General features: G+C 40.1%; 1 protein-coding gene across 1 annotated transcript; it reads right to left on the bottom strand.

Annotated features, from left to right (window-relative positions):
* Nucleotides 1-83: 83 nt before the first annotated feature.
* On the bottom strand, nucleotides 84-22113 carry LOC146492151 (protein-tyrosine kinase 2-beta-like). The gene is made up of 30 exons (XM_085151207.1): nucleotides 20670-22113; nucleotides 20242-20573; nucleotides 19664-19842; nucleotides 19025-19112; nucleotides 18873-18952; nucleotides 18722-18784; nucleotides 18259-18313; nucleotides 18024-18164; nucleotides 17734-17805; nucleotides 17503-17604; nucleotides 17061-17175; nucleotides 15944-15983; nucleotides 15647-15678; nucleotides 15025-15072; nucleotides 12537-12631; nucleotides 12303-12384; nucleotides 9353-9453; nucleotides 9149-9264; nucleotides 8812-8912; nucleotides 8603-8692; nucleotides 7128-7332; nucleotides 6922-7027; nucleotides 5933-5980; nucleotides 5319-5438; nucleotides 5114-5146; nucleotides 4256-4280; nucleotides 4010-4044; nucleotides 3751-3885; nucleotides 1643-1723; nucleotides 84-1347 (listed from the first exon to the last, which is right to left on the bottom strand). The coding sequence occupies exons 2-30, from the start codon at nucleotides 20443-20445 to the stop codon at nucleotides 1099-1101; spliced, it is 2841 nt and encodes a 946-aa protein (XP_085007333.1). The 5' UTR covers nucleotides 20446-20573; nucleotides 20670-22113; the 3' UTR covers nucleotides 84-1098.
* Between the last annotated feature and the right edge of the window lie 97 nt (nucleotides 22114-22210).

The following is a 22210-nucleotide window of genomic DNA, read 5'->3' as shown; positions in this document are numbered from 1 at the left end:
AGTTTTCATTAGTGTGTGTGTGTGTGAAAGTGTTTTAGTAATGTTTGTGAAATATTCAGTAGAGTGTGTGAGAGCGTTTCAGTAACAACGTCCCTAAAGCCCACTCATAAAATCTTCCCTGTCAATGCCAAACAGCTTGTTCTGCTATCGACACCTGTTTCGTGTCATTTGTTGGATTTCACGATTAAAGTCTGGAGAAACAACACATATTAACATTTTAACAATTTATTCACATTACAAACAGGAAAAATAAAAAGTTTTAAATTGTTTAGTCAAAAACAGTATTTCTAGTTGGCCACTTTCCTTAGAAGCAACAATATAGTCTCTTTTTTTCTTTACTGTGAACGACTGTGAATAAATGCAGTTCAAGTCTGTACACCCCACCCAAGGCTGCCCGAGGTTGTTATTGCACAGTAACAGCTATGCAAATTACCTGCTAGAGAGTTTACCCCACAGCCATTTAACAGGACTGATGTTAAAAGCACAATATTCAAGGGTGTGCTGGCTTGCTGTGGTAACCACATGAGCACATGAACAAACTTTAGTACATCATTTCAGTGTAGTTTTTTACCTTTCAGACGTATTATTGTCAAACTGCTGGGCGGGTAGCCAGCATGGACAAGCAAGTTTGTGACTGGGATAACTCGAGAACGAGGCGATGTAGGTTTTTCAAATTGATACCATTCTACCCAAAATTTTTTGAATGACTTCAAACTGAAGTGAACTGGACCTAAAGATCAAGGTCAGAGGTGTGCAATAACTTGAGAACAAAGCAACATAGAATTTTTACATTAATACCACAGGTGTATCGTGTATCATTAATTTATATCATAAAATGACCACTGCAACACAGAAAGGTCATCATTTTTAATAGTAAAAATATAGAATAAACACTACAAATATTATTAATACGTTCAGCGTTTCAGTTCAGTTGTTTAAGCGCATATACAAATACAGTATGACATCTTTCATTAGCTGATACACCCCTGTCCCCCCGGGACAGAGCTGCACCATAATAGCCTCCACATGTCCTCAAGAAAGGAACTGATCCTTTCATAACTAAAGCTAAATTTCAAGTTCGTTTGATCAGCAGGGAACCTATGTGTCTTCCCCAGAATCTTCTTCATCTTCTGAGTCATGTTTAGGCTTGGCAAGGTTGGCCCTGACTCGAGCCTGGTCCACAGCATCCAGGAGGTTTTTGGAGTCAAGAGCAAGAGTGTGAGCAGCAGCTAACATCTGCTTCTGGCACTCCTCCTTTAGTGATGTTATGGAGTTCTGCTGGGCCAGTCGCATCTTATTAATCAGCTCTGCCAAATCCTTGTTCAGCAGTTTCTTCGTGCCCTCAATCTAGGACGGAGCAGAAGGAAGATCAGATCATACAGACAACAGGAGGTAAAAAAAAAAAAAAGACTGAAAAGATGATCTAGTATGCTTATATATGGCATAAAGTGTCAAATGGTAATAATCTCTATATTGACACACATAGAAGCCAAAAAGCCTTTTTGCACTGAGTATTTAAGGTTGTTTAACAACATAACTTCTGTTTATGTGAATCTTCAAAGAAAATCCCTCTGCATCTGGTCTGCTGGCTGATATGCACACCCTGTCACAAAACACAAGGCAGACAATATTTGAAACCTACCTCTGATGTGACAGAGGAGTGCAGAGAGGGCAGGATCTCATCAACACTTTGAATCAGGGTCCGGAGAGAGATACCCACTGCCTGCAGGTGGATGATGGAGAAAAGCGAAGATGAATGGAGTGAGAGACATGTGGAAGTAAGGACGAGGAAGGATAAAATGATCAATTACTCAAATACAAACAGTCTTCCTTGTTTTAAAAGCTGGAACTCATGTTTAGTTGTGTAAACTCTCCATTACGTGATAGTGAGCTTTATGTGTGCATGAGCTAAAACAACAGCGCCCTCTACTGTCAGTGGCTCAAACTACTTCTGAAAAAAGGTCCATGTATGGTACAGTTACAGCACTAATGATGGACATGATGAGTTTGGGAGTTGTCTCCAATGTTCCCTCTAATTTTTCACGTGTCTGAGCGAACACACAAACGCCCTGAGCGGTCCCTTGGACCACTGTGAGCAACAGCAGACGTTTGCACTGTGGTCACGCCGGCATCAAATCCATCAAAGTTACATGGTTTATTAAAATAATCAAATTACAGCATTTACATTTATGTTAGACGACTTTTAATTAACTGCTTTAGCCCACTTACAATGAAAATTAAAAAGATTTAAAAAGTTATTAAAAATAACTTGAACTCCAATTTTGAAAACACAACTTTATTTTATTTTCTGTAAAGCTCTAACTTGTATTATGAGTCTGCGGTCATTGAGAGAGTCCTGTAACTCTCTGTCTGCAAAATACAGTATATAATGACCAACGTTGGGCAATTAATTATATAGTTACTTCTTCAAAAAAGTAACTGGGTTATGCAAACAACAAAGTTGTTTACCTAAAAATGAAGCCAAGGCGTTTTTTTAAAAAATAAACATTTCAAACTATTTACAGAACAATCAGCTGTTCTGCATCAAATCTGATGCCACATAAATTATTTGTGCCACTCCAAAAAATCATTTCTGTCCACTATGAGATAAAGGAGAACAACAGCCTGATACCTGCAGGCCTGACAACAGGAGATGTATCACTGCTGTAACACCTGTAACATTCAGCAGTCGCCTCATTGTTCTGACACACTACAAAACTATTGACTACACTACACACTAACTACACAAGATTTGCGCTAAACGTCGCAAATCTCTCACATCTCAAAACACCGCCGTCACTCCTAAAACGTCCCCCCTCCCTAAACAACTAAATGCCAGGTTGCCATATAATTTTTTGATTGGTCGACATGGTACATTTTTCCACCAATAGGAAAGGCTATGGTTTTTTTTGGTGTTGTTTTTGCTCACAAGCGGAGAGTGCGTTCTAGCGTTTTCCTTATAAAACACAGTTTTTACCGTTTCTTCCCGCAGTAAATATAAACAACGACAGTATTCAGGAAGAAAACCAAACATTACATTTTTTTTTATTTTTTTATCATAACTCTGGTTTTACGTGGCCTATCAACACAATTTAAAAACTGGTATAAAGTCCACACTTTTCCCGTCAATTGTTCCGTCTGTCCTGCTCACATCTCCAATGGTTGTACACGTTGTCATTAACGTGGCTTCACTAAACATCAGCCACGCTGCTGTGCCAGCTAAAACACCGGTGTCGGCACATAAGGACGCTGTCATAGCCTGTCAACAACGTTGACTAGCTGCATATATACGAATGTGAATCACATTATTGGCTGGACTATGGGATAAGGTGGCATCGTTCTAATGCCATACGGGAGCAGCCAGTCACTCACTGACTAACACTGCAAAACAGAATTGTTAAAGTATAAATTTTAATTTCAATTCAGGTTAGATTTTTTTTGTGTGCAACGCAGATTTTCTGTGCGCAGAGACCGTGCCAGCAGTGCGCAATTGCGCACGTGCGCAGCTTAGAGGGAACATTGGTTGTCTCATTGTTGCCCCTCTAGTGCACCTGTTGTTAATTTTAATAACACCACTAATGTCCCATGTTTTACATGCTGGAACTCATGTTTAGTTGCATAAACTCTCCTTCACCTGAGAGAAAGCTTTATGTCTGCTTGAGCTAAACCAACGGCGCCCTCTGCTGTCAGTACTGTGTGCTCTGAAAAAAGGTGATCCTCAGTGTATCATAGACACTAACATAGACCTACCTTGACAGCATTGGGATACTCAGAAGCCGGCAGTGTGTTGACATCATTCTTCAGCTGGACCACCTGTTTCACCATCGCCATGACGCTGGTGTAAACCTGATCACCTGATCGGTCCAGCTCAGCTGTGGGACGAGGCTGCAGCAGTACAAGAAAGCTCTTACTGACACGTAGCTTCATTTAAGCTTTAAAATGTCCACATTTAAACCTTTTCAACCCTTTCTTAACTATTTTTGATGAAGAATTTATTGCGCACTTTTACCTGTGCAGCTGGCATTGGAGGTTTCTGTGGAGGACCTGAAACACAGAAGAGAATCTAATAAATCAAAGCCATGTATCAGACTAGTAATGCCAACAGCACAGGATTTTGCCCACTCCATGAACAGTTTAACAGTTTAAAAAAAAAGGATGATAAATGTTGGAGTAAATTTGAAACTTACTAATTAGTTAAATAATTAATTAATTTTGTACGTTACACTGCAGTTAAAAGAGAGAAAAGTGGACTCACCGTTTTTTGAGCTGTTGTGAGGAAGCTGCAAATAACAGAGAAACAGTGACACAAATACTCTTTATCAACTTAAGAGTACGGTTAGCCAGCAGCGTTTAAATAATCTTTGGAAACCAATATGTTTAAACCAATCACCCTCCCAACCCCCACCCCACACCATTACCACATTTTTGAGTAAATCAACTTCCTCATTAAGCAAACCACACGAGTTATTTAAAGCACAACAAGGTTTGTGTCTTAAAAGTTTAAACTCTGTTGATGTAACCAAGTCACCACTGAATTTTTGTCAGCTCAAACTGTAGATGGAAGATCAATTTAACATTTATAGTTTTACACTATATGGACAAAAGACCAACGCGTTTCAACTTGTGACCACGATGAAAGCCATAAGCTGAAACACGCTGGTCAACCAATAGAGTTGTTCCTTAATGCTTCATGTGTTGCTGAAGCATTAAGGAAGATCTGTCACCAGATCTTTGTCCTTCTCCTCGCACCTCGGAAGTAAGTTCATGAAATTTCTTCCCACTTAGATATTTCAAGATCAAATGTTGGCAGTATTGCAGAAAATCTGAAGCATTTAGGAATCATGGTAACTCCGCCAGGAAGTGGGAAGTCACTTAAAGTTGCACAGTGGGTTTACTCACTGCTGAGGTGGTTGCATAGCTATTGCTAGTACTGTAATGACTCAAACACTGCAGAGCTCCAAATCTCCTCTGTTATTAACATCAGCACAAAAACTGTGCATCAAGAGCTTCATGGCATGGGTTTGCATGGCCGAGCAGCTGTATTTTCAACTGGGTTTCTGCCTCACGCTGATCAAAGCATGATTTGCACAAGAGGAAAAGAAGAAGAAAGTACCTCGATCTCTGTATCTCGTCCCACAACAGGAACCTACAGGAAAACACATTTAAAAATAAGCTTTAGTGCTTTATGTGTAATCAATTATAGTCCCATGAAATTGTATCAGACATATATCACTTTATTTTGTTACACTGCTAAACTCCTGCGGTTCAAACCTGGCTGCATTATGTGTGTGTTTGTGTGTGTGTGTGAGATCTCTCACCAGTTGTTTCTCTTCCTGCTCCAGCCACATTTTGTCCATCATCATTTCTCTTCTTTGTCTTTCCAAAGTTTCTTCCACTCTCTCTTTCTCCCATGCTGGGCTGCTATCCTTTGGAGGTGCCTACACATGCACAAACACACACACAGACACACACACGCCCTTGACATGTTACTAATTTTATTATACTGGTGCAGATAGTTATACTGGTGCAGATAGTTATTTAAAACCTCATGTGTTTTTTGTAACGTTTTCTCAGTTGCTTATGCAAAACAGTTTTGTTGTCACGTGTTCTGTTTCCTCCACTATATCCTCCGGTCATCCAATTTTAACCCTTTTGGCCTTTAGCCAAAAACCAGAAGCGCTTCCACTGACGAACGTGACTCTAAGAGATTTCCCTCTCATTCTGTTAAGCAATATGAAAAGATCAATAATGCAATTGCTGATAAGAAGCAGTTTTGTGAAGGTAAAATTTCAAATTTCAAAACTGTATTAACATTCACTGAATATGTGTTTCCTGGGTAAGGGGACGCGCGCAGCTGAATCTGAATTTAGACACTAATATACATGTATGTGTACACTACTATATATCTGTGTGTGTAAGTGTGTTTAGATACCTGTATGTGTGAGCCTCGGGGAAGGGTGCTGCCTCCTGATCTGGAAGGCTAAGAGAAAGAAAGAGGACAATATGTAGGTTAAAACATTTACATAATTCATTCTGCACATAACTTTAAACTGCATACACATGAAAAAAGACATTTTAAAAATCACAATAAGCGTATAAAAAAGGCAACCAAAGATAAATGGTTGAAATTTGCTTGTGAAAAAGAAAATGATCTGTGTGAGTTAATGAAAGACTGGATCTTCCCCATTCACTTCCACACTATCTCCAGCTTTCTAGGAACCTGAATATGGAGGAACTAGCATGTAGCATCTGCAGTTGCAGCTTCATTTATGAGACCAAAGTGAAAAGTTTGGCACATTTAATAAGCAGAAACTCACTATTTCACTTTCAAGATGCGTTGTAACGCAACAAAAATATATGTGTGTGCAGTGCTGTGCAAGTCTTGAGCCACCCCTCATTTCTTTGTGTTCTTGATCTTTATCTGTGCCACGGTCTTTCTGAAGGTCTTTGGCTGCTTTTTCACTAAGCCACTTAACAATGACCTATAAATAATTTAAGCATAAAAAAGGCACCAGTGTAATGTGTAAACATATAACAGACAACTTAGCAAAGAAGCAATTTTAAATTGTATGTTCAGGCGGTTTTTCAAAAAGCACATTATTTGCTTCCATTCCATAGATTCTTTGAACTATGACTAAGTCAAACTACTATAACAGACAAAGAGTGAAAAACACTGAGATAAAATAAGCAGAAAAAGTCCTTTTTAAGTCATTTAATCAACTAACTTGACTGTAAGGAACCAGAAACTGTTGATGTCTTAAGATTTCATCTGACAAAATCAAAATGTCATCATTTCTGTGTGCAGTAATTCAGCCTAATCTGTCTATGCTGGTTTACACCTAGGTGGGAAGTTTATTTAAAGACAGCTGCAGGGAGGAGTTTAGACCCTCTGAGATTCTCATATTGGTGCATGTGTGGTACCTTTGGTGGAGGCTCCGTGTGGTTGGGATCAAATGCTATCGAGTTGGACCGTGGTTTGTTTCGCCTCTCATCTTTCTCCAGCTCCACCTCCATTCTATGGATGTCACTGTTAAACACAGGCATCATCAGTTTATATAACTTTGAATAGTGGGATCAGTCCTTCTGTAGGTACTGGGGGTCATGTGTTCAGTTAGGTGAGTGTGCACCTGAGGGAGCAGGCAAGCTGGCCAAAGCTGGGACGGCCACTGGGCTCATAGGCCCAGCAGCGGGTAAGCAGCGAGTAGATGGTGGGTGGGCAGAGCTGCGGTTTGTGGAGTCGAACGCCCGTCTCCAGCTGGGTGATCACCTGCCCGTTCTCCAACCAGAAGAACGGCTGCTGGGCCATTGAGAAGATCTCCCACACACAAACAGCTGGTTGAACACATACACACACACACACGGTTAGCTATATTAAAAATAATCTATGTTTATCTATTCACACTGAGACTGGCACTTATATATATATATATATATATATATATATATATATATATATATATATATATATATATATATATAAATATATATATGTATATATGTATATATATATATATATATATAGATATATATATATATTTTTTTAGGTGGGTCACTTAAATATTATTAACAATAATTACTGACAGCTGCAAACACCAGCACGCCTGTTTTTGGCAGCAGGAAGCGTTGCATCAAAGTGCTCACTTCTGAGAAAGTTGATATGCTCACTTTTCTTCATTGTAGCTGCCACATGCTCTTTCAAAGGCTTACAGACAAACATACTCAATCACATTTTCACACTTGCTCATATGCACACACACGCACACAGACACACATACTAAGAAAGCCTTCTCAGTGGACTTAAACCCATTTAATTTATGACTTATTTTAGGTTGGAAACCTATGAGCTGTTTTTAAAGACCTGCCTCTTTCTCTTTTGAATACCTGGTTTTAGTAGTTAATAAGACATAAGTATTTGTTGGGTATTACTCGATTAATTAATGGAATAATCGGTAGAACACTTGATCACTAAAATCGATAGCTGTAGCCCAACATAGGTGTGTAAAATCAGGCACAGTCTGCTTTTACAGAAATCAATCTTCATCTTTATGAACTCAGTTCATGAAATTTCTTCCCCCCTCGATATTTCACGACCAGCTGTAAGAGGTATTACTGCAAAGAGAAAGCGTTTGGGAACCAGAGTAACTCAGGCATGAAGCGGCAGACCACATTATGTTGCACAGACGGGTCGCTGAGTGCTGAGGTGGGTTATCTTTAAAAACTCCCAACGTTTGGCTGACGCACTAGCTGCAGAGCCTCACATGCCTCAAGATGCCAAAACAACAGCTGCTGTGAAACGGCTGTTGTTGTGATTTGGCTCTAAATTTAAAAAAAAATAATTGAAGTGGACTCCTCAAGCATTCAGCCCAAAAACTGTGTGCTATGAGAGATGGAAGGACTAAATAACATGGTTCACATCAGTCTACAGCCTGAGGAATTACAAATCAACTGAATGAAAACCTCAAGCTGTACCGTGGTAAAACTAACTTTAAGCACTACTTGTTTCTGTTCCTGGTTTAATAAAAGCCTGTTTCGTGTTCAGATGGAGTAAAGACCTGCATGTGTAACTGAGAGAATGAATTTTTTTGTTGTTGTTTTTTCTCACCGAACATCCAGACGTCACTGGCTGTGGTGAAACGTCTAAAGTTGATGGATTCTGGCGCCATCCATTTGATTGGTAAACGACTCACTGAAGCTGCACACAGAGGAGAAATTGAGATTCACTAAGTTAATGGGTGCAGTTAAACGGGCAAAGCAAAAACATGACATTTATTTGGACTTCTACAAACATTCGAAACTTTTCGATGTGTGCACCTTTATAATACTCTTGTTCGTCTACGTAGCGAGAGAGGCCGAAGTCACCAAGTTTGACGCATTCTGGAGATGCCACCAAGATGTTTCTCACCGCTATGTCTCTATGGCAGACAGACAGACAGAGAAAATAGAAACCACAGGATGACGCGAAGAACAAAGAAACATCACACCAAAAGAAATCAGCATGCAAACCATTTTCACTTAATATCTGCACAACATGCAGAGAGGCTTTAAAGTTTCTGCAAAATAAAAATGTTTTTTATTCAGTCTTGCTGAGCTTCTTTCTTAAAATACACTGCAGTTAATGAAAGCACACTACTTGTGGAAAATGTGCTACCTGTGCACCATGTTGAGACCTTCTAGGTAAGCCAAAGCTTTGCATATCTGTAGACAGTAGAGGACAAGCGTCGCTGTGCTCAGGTTGTACTGGTTCTCTATGAGGTAGTTCCCCAACTGTGAGCGAAACAAGGCACAGTTGCAAGTCACGGTTTAGGTTGCGACACTTTAGGTTTACCATTAGAATAAAAACACAAAAACATACCTCTCCGTGTTCATAGAGCTCCATGACAATCCAGACAGGATCGGCCTCAATGACTCCAATCAGACGCACGATGTGGGGGTGATCCAGATTTTTCATCAAGTCTTTAACAGAGAGAATTCAGACTTTATTAATGTAGAGACAGACAGAGATTACATGCAGCAATGGTTCTTGGTTATATTACGGCTTTTTGTTTACAGAAAACAAAAGCCATACTAGCCCCAAAGTCCTGCTTACAATTTTTTTTAGCATTACTCCAGCCTAGGCAGACTGTCACAAGGAGATGGACAACTACACAGATTAACCTAAACCTACTGACTGCATGGCTTCAGAGAGAACACCGGGAGCATGCAAACTCCTCACAGAAAGGCCCCAGGCAGGTGGTGGATTCAAACCCAGAACCTTCCCACTATGAGGCAATGGTGCTAACCAGTGGCGGTCCTAGCCTGCTTGGCGCCCGGGCAAACACCCCGTCTGCCCCCCCCCCCCCTCACACACACACACACACACATGAAGAGAGAGACAGAGTATGCATTGTATGCAAATGTTGTATGCAAACGGCTACTAAACAGACATCATAATTCGTCATACAGTGAGAACAGGACAAATCAACAATTGACACTGACTAATTAATATTATATTATTGTATATATTGTTTGGAGTTTAGTCTGTTACTGTTACTATTTTTACCATTTCTTCTTGGAGGAACTGTAACCCACATAATTTCCTTAGGGATTAAGAAAGTATCCTGATTCTTAATGTTTTAGGATACATGACCTGCCATTATCCAATGACACCTCTGCTTACCTGTATCTTTTGCTCGTTTCTCCTTGTAGGAGTCATAATTAAATGTATTGAATTTTAATGATCACTGGGTTTTCATTTGTTTGGTTGCTATGGTGATGTGTAACGGGAGTCACGTGGGTGCTAGCGGCGGCATTAAGAGGGGGTTGTCAGTCTGTCTTTCACTGGTTTGATTTTGACAGAGAGGAGGGCTGGGTAGCCGTAGTTTTTGTTGAACGCAGCACAACGAGTTTTAATTTTTGCTGCTCCAGCCAGCCAGAGCATCCCCTGCTGCCCCGTCCTCTCCTCCCTGTGCAGGCTCGCAAACGGAGGGCGCCCTTACTCCCAGCAAATGGGCGATAGAAAACCAATGCCATTCCCAATATGCGCTGGCATGATGTCGGGGCAGCATGAGAACGAGTCGTGATGCCGCCCCCACCACGATGCCGCCCCGGGCAACCGCCCGTGTCGCCCGTATCTAAAACCGCTACTGGTACTAACCATCACAACACTGTGCCTAACCTAAGCTCTTTATCTAAAAATACATTTGACTTCAACTTTTCGTGCAAGTCTTGTTCATACTTTATGAAGAAGATTATAATTATTTTCTTCAGAAGTAAAATTGATAGTTCTCCCCTCTCTTTTCTAAGCCCCTCCTATCAGATGAGCACGGGCAATTGCTCATGTTTGATTGGCCTAAAAATAAAACATGTTCAACTTTACTTTACAGAGGAGATTTGAAAACCAGAGCCATCATGTGGCATCCCCTAAAAGACCCCACATCTTTCTGTTGCTCATTTTGTTTTAACACCCACTGCATGCCCAGCAAAGAAGCGTGCGGCTAGCTGGTGAATTTGCAGCTAGTGAAGCGTGATGAGTGCCACAGCACAAGGTTGAGACCAAATCGAGTGCTACATAGAAATGCAAATGTGAATGCTGGGTTAAACAAAGAAAATAAGAAGAGCGTTGCTGATGATCATGGAAGAAGAAGCAGGGCATTTCTGGGGAGAAAGCGTAACAAAAATGTTGGATATTTTGTCCTGTGACCATGAAATTTCAAAATGTAACGCTTGATTTAAACAGTTTAACCATCAGCAAAGATCCGGACCTCAGGAATGTTTTGTCTATCTCAGAACAGAAAACTGCAAAGCTTGTTATGTCTCAAGCTTTGATGTTTTTGCAATGGATGATAAAACCTGCGGCTTCCAGACTCCCACATCTAGCCGTCTGAGTTATTACATGAAACCACAAGCAGACAACAGGAAGTTCACTACATCAGCCTCGTTACTGGTGCAAAAACCTTCAAATGATCTAAACTAGCACATTTCACTTTGGCTTGTCACACTTTACTCATTACTTCTTTAAGCAAAAATTAGCCAACGCTTTCATTTTCAAGTATATAAGAACCCACCCATATGGGTGCATGGCACAACACAGAAGAGCCACCTCCACAGGACAAGACTCAGCTGTCCATCTGCATCTTAAGGATAAAGGACACTCTTTCGAGGATGCCAATGTTCACATTTTGGACAGAGAGGACAGATGGTTTGAAAGAGGAGTGAAAGAAGCCATCTATGTACACTGTGAGCGACCATCTTTGAACAGAGGCGGTGGTTTACGACACCAACTGTCTGCCATCTATAATCCAGTTTTGAGTTCTCTCCCCAGACGCCTTAACGCCCACTCACATCCTGGGCCATCTGACCTCAGGAATTCGCATGATAAGGTGGGGCCAGGTTTCACAAAGAGCTCACCCGAAACCCTGGCTGATTGGGACCCACACCCAGTTTCACACCTTGGCTCAGGCGATTAGAGGATCATCAGGGGGTCGTTTTGTCCCTCTGTGGGGGGAAACTCCCACTAGGTTTAAATCTGGGACTCCCCACCATTTGACCTTAGAACTGAAGAAGCTTCTCGGATGAGAGATGAAACGTCTTCAAGCAACTTAAAGAAGTCCAGACGCTTTTCTTTGCAAGCTCCTTTGACTACAATGACCTGGATGACTGAGAACCTTCACAGACAACCCACCTATATAAGACCCAACTTGCCCCTAAAGTGCTTTTTTTGTTATAAATTCCTACGTGCTGCAGTTGCGTCACAAACCCCTGCACACGCTGACATGTGTAGTGAAAAGAAAAGGAAATAATCACTGCAGCTGCAATGCACTCACCAGCTTCACTGAGAAACTTCTCCTTTACATCAGCCGAACAGTCCTTACATGTTTTGATGGCCACTCGGATCCTCTCCCCTGTCTGCAAACAAACACACACGCACAGTGGTTTACATTTGCAAACCTTTTTCATATTTTCAGCTTTGGGTTTGATGGATATTTGTGGGATGTTGTTATCAAGCATGTCTGAGCCTTAGTGTGAGGCTAGTTAGTCAACACAACAGATGGACTCACTGGGCTTTTATAAACTCCATCGTGAACCTCTCCAAAGAATCCCTCGCCCAAGATCCGTCCCACAACGAAATCCTCCTTGGAGATCTTGTACCTTTCTGCACACAGAAACAAAGGCACAGGTTGAGAAAACTCCACGTTTCCCTCTTTTAAAAGGCAGGTGATATGCTGTAAATGTAAAGCTGTTCATTTCAAACAAGACAAGACAACAAAAAAACAAAAAGAAAAGCCTACACACAACAGGATGTGTGGTTTGCCACTATTTGTACTTCCTTCCCTTACATATTACTGGGACACGTTTACATCCTCTGTGTCACACTTTGCAGCAGTATGTTCACCTCCGCCGCTGTACTTATACACTGAGGGAGGAAGGCAGGAGTGTAAGGAGGGGTTTACCAAGCCCTGCTACTGTTAGTATTGTTATTAGCATTGTTTCTTAGCCTTAGGTTGCCCAATTTAGCCAATGAAGTGGAACCATTACACGGGTCCTGGGAAGTTTGTTTAGCTCACAAAACACACATTTCAAAATTGGATTGTCCTGTATTCTTCTCTGTTGATTTAAACTTTTGAATTTACTTGATATTAGGCTTTTGTATTTGTATTTTCTATTTATCTGATGTCCAATTTCTAGGTTTTTATTTCTTTTGATGGTGATAACGGCTCATGCATATAATTTGATCTAAAAATTAATAATAATAACCTTAATTTTATTGCAAAATTTTCTCCAACCCAGGCACTTTTTGTTACTTACCCACATCTCCTGGATATTTAAAGGAACATAGCAAGCAAGTGTAAAAGAAAAAAAGGAAAAGCTACCTTTTTAGTAGTGCACCAAGAAAACAAGTATATAAGATCTAAATGCCCTAAAATATTTATCAATCAATGGACTTCTATAAATATATAAATCCCTGATGTCTGTGTTTAATAGTGACATCCAGAGTATGGAGGTGGAACTGGACATGGATAAGAGGTGAAACAGACCATGTTGCAACTCGAAAGTATTTGACACCAGCCACAGAGAGCCTGCAGCAAAGGTACCGCATACACACCACTACAAGTACCCAGAAGGTGTCCTCACTGCAGTTGTCACCTAATAAACTTCCTGTGTAGGTGTAAACCAAAATAAATATACAGTACTATGTAAAAGTCTTGCCAAAAATATACCACCAGGAAAATAGGTGCAGCTATTTATTGAAACATCTGCGCATCTATATAAAAATACTGTATAAGTCAAAAACAGAGTTTGTACAATTCCAACAGAGGCCATATTTGGTATGACCACCTTTATTCTTCATCATAGTCTAAAGGCAGCTTTCTTATCATGTCTTTAAGTAGTCTTCAGGAATAGTTCTCCAGAGTTCTTAAAGGAAATTCAAAGCTCTTCTTTGGATGTTTCTGCCTTTTGTTCTGTTCTCTGTCAACATGATCCCACACTGCTTCAATAATGTTGAGGTCCGAGGTCTGGGGAGACCAATCTGTGACTGATAATGTTGGGTTTCTACCCCGGTGTTCTTTAACTGCATTGGCAGTGGGTTTGAGATCACTGACATGCTGAAAAATGAAGCAGTTGTCGACCAGTTGCTTTTCAGATGGTATTTCATAGTGGATCAAAATTTGATGGTACTTGTTGACACCAGCTGGTCATTGAACCAAGACCATTTCTGATGAGGCTCCAGCGAACACATCGATCAACCCATCAATAGCCAGATGCATCTCCCACACCTGCCATTTCTTCTTTTTATCCTCCATTTGTCCAGTTTCCTCAGATTTTTTAAGGACACACTGCACACAATGTTGAGAAATCCCAAGCTTTCAGCTTACAGCTCTTTGGGGATCACCTCACTGGTGCAAAAAATATTATTTGTATGTCTGCCAAACTGTGTTATCTAAATCATTTTTTATAGATTCAACTACAGAAATTGGTTCTTTGCCAAGTTATTATGTGAAAACAGAACACTGGCTCATCCCTTGAGTTAGGTGCCTTTTTATGTTTGAATGATTCATAAGTGTGAAGTAGCTTAACAACAAAGAAGCAACACTCTTAAAATGGTCACGTTATAGAACTGGTATAGAGCAGTCAATGTCCAAGGAAAAACATTAAAAGACTTTCAGGAAGCTCAAGGTTATGTTAAAAAAACAAACAAAACAAAACTAGATTGAGTCTTTTTGGAAGGAAAATATACAGAAATGAGGGCGGCTCAAGACTTTTGCACAGTACTGTATAATTTTGGTTAAACCCAGGGAAGTTTTTACGCGTACATTTTTAACTTTCCACTTACTCACTTTGAATATTCCAGCTTTTCTTAGTTTGCTGTTTTGTAACAATGTTTTAACATTTTCATTCTCAATAAGGAAGAGAGCAAAAATCCCCACAACTGACCATCGCAATAACACAAACACCTTAACTGACAGATGGTTTTGGCTCATTGGTAGCGATACAATCTGCGTGAGCTTCAGGATCAGTTTTGATTTGAAGTAAAATACTACTCACCACTAATGTCAGCTCCGTCTTCAGGGATTTCAGCATAAATATCAGAATCTAAAGTTAAACGAATAAAAGAAAAACACATTATTAGTATACATACATACATTGCTTTTAAAGTTAAAAGTAAAACAACAACAACAACAACAATCTTTATTTATAGAGCACATTTAAAAACCAGCGGTATACCAAAGTGCTTAACATAAGAGACAGAGAAGTAACACGAGTATTATAAGGCCTTAGCAAAGTATCAAATATCCTCACAGGTCAATGCCACTAATACACAGGGGTATAAAATGCATATCAAAATAAAAACATAATAAAAGCACAAGCCATAAAAATATGTATAAGAAAAAATAGAATATGTCTAAAAGTCAGGTGCGAGCATTAACAAGCAGGAAAGGCAAGATTAAACAAATAGGTTTTTAACCGTGATTTAAAAGATTGGATGGAATCAGACGCCCGGATCACAATCCGAAGGTTATTCCACAACTCTGGTGCAGCCAGGGCAAATGCCCGGTCACCTCTAGACTTCAGCCGAGATCTAGGCTGCACCAAGAGTTACTGAGTAGATGATCTACTCAGTAACTCAGTAACTGAGTAAAATTCTATAGGCTGGATTAGTACTTACTGAAACCTTTACTGGGAGCACTGGAACCAGCACTGGAAGAAAAAGAGAGAAAACTGTTTCTTTCTTTCTGTAACATTTTGTATACAAGCGAACGTTTCAGCAAACATCTGTGACATATCAGCTGTGAGCGGTAGACATATGAAAAAATGAACACAGAGGAGGAAGATCTTAAAATAAACTACACCCACATACGTTATGCTTCTACTAAATTATCCCCACCAAGGGAAAACAATGTGTCACCTTTAATAACATTTAAAAAAAAAACCACAACTTTCCAATATGACTCATCATGCTCACCATTTTGGGATGTCAGGAAGTTTCATTCGCGTATCTCTCCCTGTAAGAGTCAGATATCTGGTTAAGGCATAGGTGGTAGGATTAGACAATTAAAGGTTCTTTCCACAGTTTCATGCTCTGTTATACTAAACCTTACTGCAATAAGTGGGAAAAACATGGCTCAATTTTATTTTTTAATGTCAAATGTAATATGAAATTCATGAAAGTGAGAGCCAAGAGGCCAAAAGTAAGTGCCAGGATTAAGCAGGATGAGTGGGTTACATGGAAATGTCACATGTTATCATGTAAAAAAAAAAGAAAAAAAGAGTGCAATAAACTGGCAAACTATACCCGACCTATCAATCTATGATAGCTTGGACGTGCTTGAGCCCTCCCACAACTCTTAGCTAGATAAATGGTTAAGAAGATGGGTGGATAGGCATTCCTTCCCCCTGGAATGAGCTGCAAAATCAACCAAAACTTAAGGAAATAGTCTTTCTTAATTTATTTTAGGTGATTTAAATGACTTGACTGCAGTTATCTTCACCCTGCAATTGGTTTACAGTTGGACTATGTAACTGGTTCTGCTGGTTTGTTTGTCTGTCTTTTTGTTAGAAATCTAGCATCCACAGTTTTCAAGATATCATGTTCAAATTTTGTGTGATGGTAGATAGCATAAACAGCCTGAGCTGATTTAATTTTGGTCAAAACGGGGGCAAAGTCACACCAATTGTGAAACTCATTCAGAAGTTTATGTTACACACAGCTTCTTATAGATTGTCTTCAAATTTTACAACAATATATTAGGCCTTGGGGGGGATGAGTATGTAAGTTGGGTAAGTGTTTGACCTCGATCTTCATTGTTAGTGCCCAAGGTCAAAGTTGACCTTTAAAGACATAATATGTTATATGAGAGGGCGTGGAGCTGTACAACTCACGCTCTACAACGTTACAATGACACCATAAAGTTTCTCAAAATCACACTCTGCATGAATATATCGTAAAATCTCCAGTATGCATGTGATACCAGTTTATGCAACTCCATTATACAGCTCTTTTTCTGGCCAGGACACGCTTGTAAAAGACATTTTTTAATCTCAAGACCCTTGCTTTTTCCATGGATGGACATTACTTTTACCTTTGTTGGGGCTGACAATAAGTGAACGTTCAGCGCCTTCCAGTCGGCAGTAGCCATCAATCAGGTCAGCCATGTTTTCTGCTACTGCCAGGGAGGAGGTGTTCACTGACAGCGGCTGGAGGGTGGAAGATACATGATATTTAATCTGCACTGAGAACTAAAAAACACTGGGTGCATTAAGATATAGTCAATGCGACTTCTACAACACAACTACTGTTTGTAAAAGCAGTGTGATAAAAATAAATAAAATCCAGATCATAAACCCTATCACTCTCCCCCAGTGATGGGGACAATGATACCTACTTTACTTCAAAATTTCATCAGTTCTTTTTCATTACTTCCCTGGAAGTCTTTGACGATTTGACGCCTCCAGGGAACTGATGAAAAGGGTAGAAATGAAACAAAATACAGCAGTTAAACAAATCAGGAAGTTCAGTGCTACCTGTTTGGCTCCCTCAACGTGCGCTTTGAGCAGAGCTCGCCCATCACTCTCTGCAGTACAGGAGATGCTGCGGACCTGAGAGAACTTGGCCAAACAGATGGGCTGAAAAGATTTAAAGGATTTAGACAATATATTTATATATATAGAGAGAGAGAGACACACACACCATGACAGATTTGTTTTAAGAGATCAAACAAAAATTAATAGAAGTAAGAGAAAGTTCAAACTCACCGTTGAGTTCTCAGTGTGCTGACTAATCCCATCAGGGTCAATAACTAAGTCTATCGTTAAGCTCCAGCCTTGCTACAGAGACACAAAGCACACACATTAATAATTTTGAAACCTCTCTGAGAAGAGAAGAGATCCCATTTTTGTGAACACAAAGAAATGAAAAACATAAATATATAAAGCACTGCACTGCGTTTTATCTTCAAACAAAACAAGTTTTTACTGTTATAATTCAGTAACCACTTGTTTTATTCAGTGTGACGTGACAACCAGTGCACACATCAAATACCCACCACTAGTTGGCAGGCGAAGCTTTCCTGCGTGAAGCACCAGCACTGAGACAGAGTGGTGAAGAACTTCGCCATGCACTGGTCCTGATTCAGAGTCGAGTAGCCCTGAAACGTCTGCTGGATCATGCGACGCAGCTGCTTGGGCTGACACACAGATGCAGACGGCGACAATCAGGCACATTTTATTTCATCCTGTAACTTTAGGCAGAAATTGTATCGAAATGTTCTGGCTCCATACCTTCATGCTGTCAATGAGCTCTTTGGGGAAGAAGAGGTCGAGTCCTATCTCCTTCCTAATGGAGGAATAAAGGGAAGCCAGACAGCTATAATAAAACAAAAACTTGATGCAACCCCACATCTCTCTAGTTTAGAACAATATGTAATGTGAAACTTTCACTTTCAGAAATATGCACTTTATGTAGCTTTTTGTGTTAACCGGAGACTGCATCTGGTCATTTTTACTCTTCCTTTTCATCCACCTTTCACCACATATCCACATATCAATTCTCAGAAATAGAAAGCCCTTCTATTTCTGAGAAATGCTGGTTAAATAGGTGGCGCAGGCCTATTAAAAAAAAAAAAAACTAACAAAAACAATAAAGTGGTACAAACGCATGTACCACAAAGGCACGAAAGGCCTGAGGTAAAAGGTAAACAGGCAGTAGCATGAGAAGTAGGAAGGTTAAGCATGCTAAACTTACTCCAGAAATTCAAAGTTTGACTTTTTCTCCAATCCGTTTGGATTCATGTCTTTGCAGAACCTCCTGTAAGTAGTAACAGTACCATCCATCAGTTTTCCATGAAAGTATGCACAATTATTGCCCAGTTTTTCTTTTGTCCATGAGATGTTACCTGATTTCCAGACAGCCAAGCTGTAGAGCCATTCCATCGCTTACTTTTGAGGCATACTGCTGCATATAATCACTTCGTACCTGATGGTAAACATGTAAACCTAAATTAAACTGCAAAGACGAAGGTGCAAAAACACTGACAATTTTACTGACCTGCTGGTAAAAGTAGAGCATGGTGGTTCTGTCATCTTGGAATTTTTCCATAAAGTCTGATGGGACGTATCTGATCCTCAAGTCATATCTGAACAAATAAAGATCACAGTTCACGGTCATAAACTTTATATTATTTTTGAGATATCACAAATAGCAATAATGTCAGCTAGTTATTTGTGAGATATTAGTTTCCTGGCTTAGTATCGATACTTTTGTTAGATTTAGATAGATAGAGTACACTTTATTTGAATATTTTCAGCGTGGGATGCTTAGCTCAGTGGGTGCACAGGTGACCAAATGCCGTATTGCTGGAGAGGCCTGCCTTCAAGTCTGACCTGTGGACTTTTGCCACTCGTCGTCCCCGCTCTCTCTCCCCACTTTCCTGTCTCTCTAAGCTGTCCCTATCCAAAAAAGGCTAAAAAAAAGTATCTTTAGTGTATTTTAAGATTGTACATGCCAAGCACATTTCTTTAATGATTAATCATATGAATAAATAAAGCTTTGATTTTATACATTTCAGCTGCATTTTACTCAAAAATATCGTTTCATGTTTGCCAAAGAATCCTTTTTTGTGTTTTTGAGTGTACCAGTCAAAACCAGTCAAAACAAAATATTCAGCGATGTGACAGGTTTACCAACCTCCACTCAGCTTCTAGGTGCTGCTGCTCGTAGCGGTGGGTGAGCTCAGCCACAGTGAGATCAGGGTGCAGCCAGTGTATCTCTGAGGATTTGAGGTGTTTGAGAAGGAGGCCGTAGCATTGGGTGTATTTTATCTCTGGACCAACGCAGCCGCTGGACAGCACCGTGCTGATCAGATTCTGGGATTGAAATAATTACAGAGAAGCACATTGAATTTTAGCTTTCCAGTACAAGCTTGGAATCAACTTTACAACACGTTCTGCATCATGCGAATAAATTCCGTTCTGATGTAAGTTTAGAGAACTCAAGCGAAGGCTAAAGGCCAGCGCAAGGCTTGTTTATCAGTGTGTGCATCCTGTTATCAGAAATCCAAGACTTCCTTGTTGTCCTAGAAGAAGGTATGAAGAATACATCTGAGTGCAGTGATGCCAATAAAGTCAGGAAAAGTTAGAGAAGAGTAGCTGAAAGCAGGGCGGCAGAACATTATTAAAGCATTTCAGTCTATCTGATAAGCACAGCAGAGCAAAGCTTTTATAGTTTTAGAGTAGAGTATGAAGTAAGAGTAAAAAAAGGTCTACCTTGACAGTCCATCCCTCCTCACAGCGGATGAGTTTGAAGTTCTTGCCCAGGTTGGGGCTGTTGCTGAGGAAACACACTTTGATGATCTTCACCTGGGAGAGGACATCCCTGTGGACACCCGCTGTTGGAGACAAGTCCGAGGAATCTGACTGGCTGGTCAGAGACATGCTCCTCCAGGAAAGGGTGCTGGTGTCTCCCGACATCACTCACTCACTCGACACACACGCAGACACACAAACAGCTACTGCACTTAGACATCCATGACTGTCCAAGTTTTCAGTCTGCTGCTTCTTTCTCCCTCACACAGAAAACAGGTAGGGGCGCATTGAAGCTGGGGACATGTAAGAGATCACCGTGTTGTTAGACTTAAAGAGCTTTCATGTGTCAGTAAATGGCTTAAATTCTGCTGCGATGCCTCTGTACTCACCAGTGTTGCACAAGCTTCACGTACGGCTCAATGTTCATGCGGTCTTTGAAAAACGAAGACTATTCAAACCCAGCGACAGAGCGCACACCTATTACTTTGTAAAGCAAAGTTTTGTGTTGTTTGTGTTCTTCTGGAGATTAAAAGAGCAGACCTATAAGAAGTTGTCTGCTGAACAAGAATCATATCAGTACGCGAAAGAGGAAACAGCACTGACGAGCAAATGAGGAAGTTGAAGTGCAGCTACAGAAAAACTGACAGGACTGATGAAACCGCTGTGTCACCCCCCATCTTACATGCAATGGCACAGTCCACAACCGCAAGTCACTGCTGTGCAAAAGTGGCATAGCCCACGGGACATTTGCTTCCTCTTCAAAAAGTCAGCAAAAGTACCTCGCAGGTGAAATTGGAAAGTGTGGCCTGATTACTAAACAGGCGATATGTAAAAGGAACAACTTCAAGTTAAGCAAGCTAAAAATAGAAAAAGCATCTATCTCAATCAGCAAAAGAAGCATTTTCAATTGTTTTTTAGGAACTTTTCTGGTGACAACCTGTCACAAAAACACATAACTCCTTCCCATTTCTTTGGTTGAGTATATGAAAAGATACAAAGATACAAAAAAGATGATCCCCACATATCTTAGCATGGTGTGCAGTGTATCCTTGAAAAATGTGAGGAAACTGGACAAGTGGAGGACAAAAGAAGAAATGGCAGGCTTAAATACTCTATTCAGCAGATCAACAGTATCTGAAAGTCGCATCCTTAAGAAACAGGAAAAAGTCAGACAAAGATTTGACAAAGAAGCACATAGAGTGGAACACAATCAGTCGTGGATTGGTCTCCCCAGAGTCTGTGACCCAACATTGAAGCAATGTGGGATTATCTTGATAGACAACAGAAGATAAGCAGCCAACATCCAAAGAAGAACTTGGGATGTCCTTCAAGAAGCCTGGATAACTATTCCTGAAGACTACTTAAAGAAATGTCAGATTAGACTATGCTGAAGAATAAAGGTGGTTGTACAAACAGTCTTTTTGCCTTATATATTGTATTCCATATATATTTTCACATATTTTAATAAATAGGGGCACCAACTTTTGATTTTTCTGCAAAATATAAAGAAATGAAATATAGCTCAAGACTTTTGCACAGCCCTGTATGTAGAAGTGCTCACAGCCCCAGCTGTACTTTGGGGCTACAAAAAGGGCCAGTGTAAGATAAATAAGGATTTTCTTTTTTAACTATGAATCATTCAAAGCTACTGTAATAGAATCAGTGTTAGAATGAACAGAATAAGTCACTTTAAACTCCTTAAATCACCAGCTTGACTTTAGGGACAAAAAAACTAGGATAACCGCGATGGTGTCTTAATGTTTTATCTAACACCATCAAAAGGTCATCATTTCTGTGAGCAGTAATTAAGCTTAAACTGCACTATGTTTAGTGTCAGCATATCTGAACTTGCTGTAGATCACCATTTTAGCATAGGTCTTTATTGAACTTACTGTGGAGTACACCAAGAGCTGTCCACCTTAATTGACCA

This window comes from Neolamprologus multifasciatus, chromosome 23, assembly GCF_963576455.1.
Source record: "Neolamprologus multifasciatus chromosome 23, fNeoMul1.2, whole genome shotgun sequence".
Taxonomy (NCBI): domain Eukaryota; kingdom Metazoa; phylum Chordata; class Actinopteri; order Cichliformes; family Cichlidae; genus Neolamprologus; species Neolamprologus multifasciatus.
This window is presented reverse-complemented; position numbering and strand designations above follow the sequence as displayed.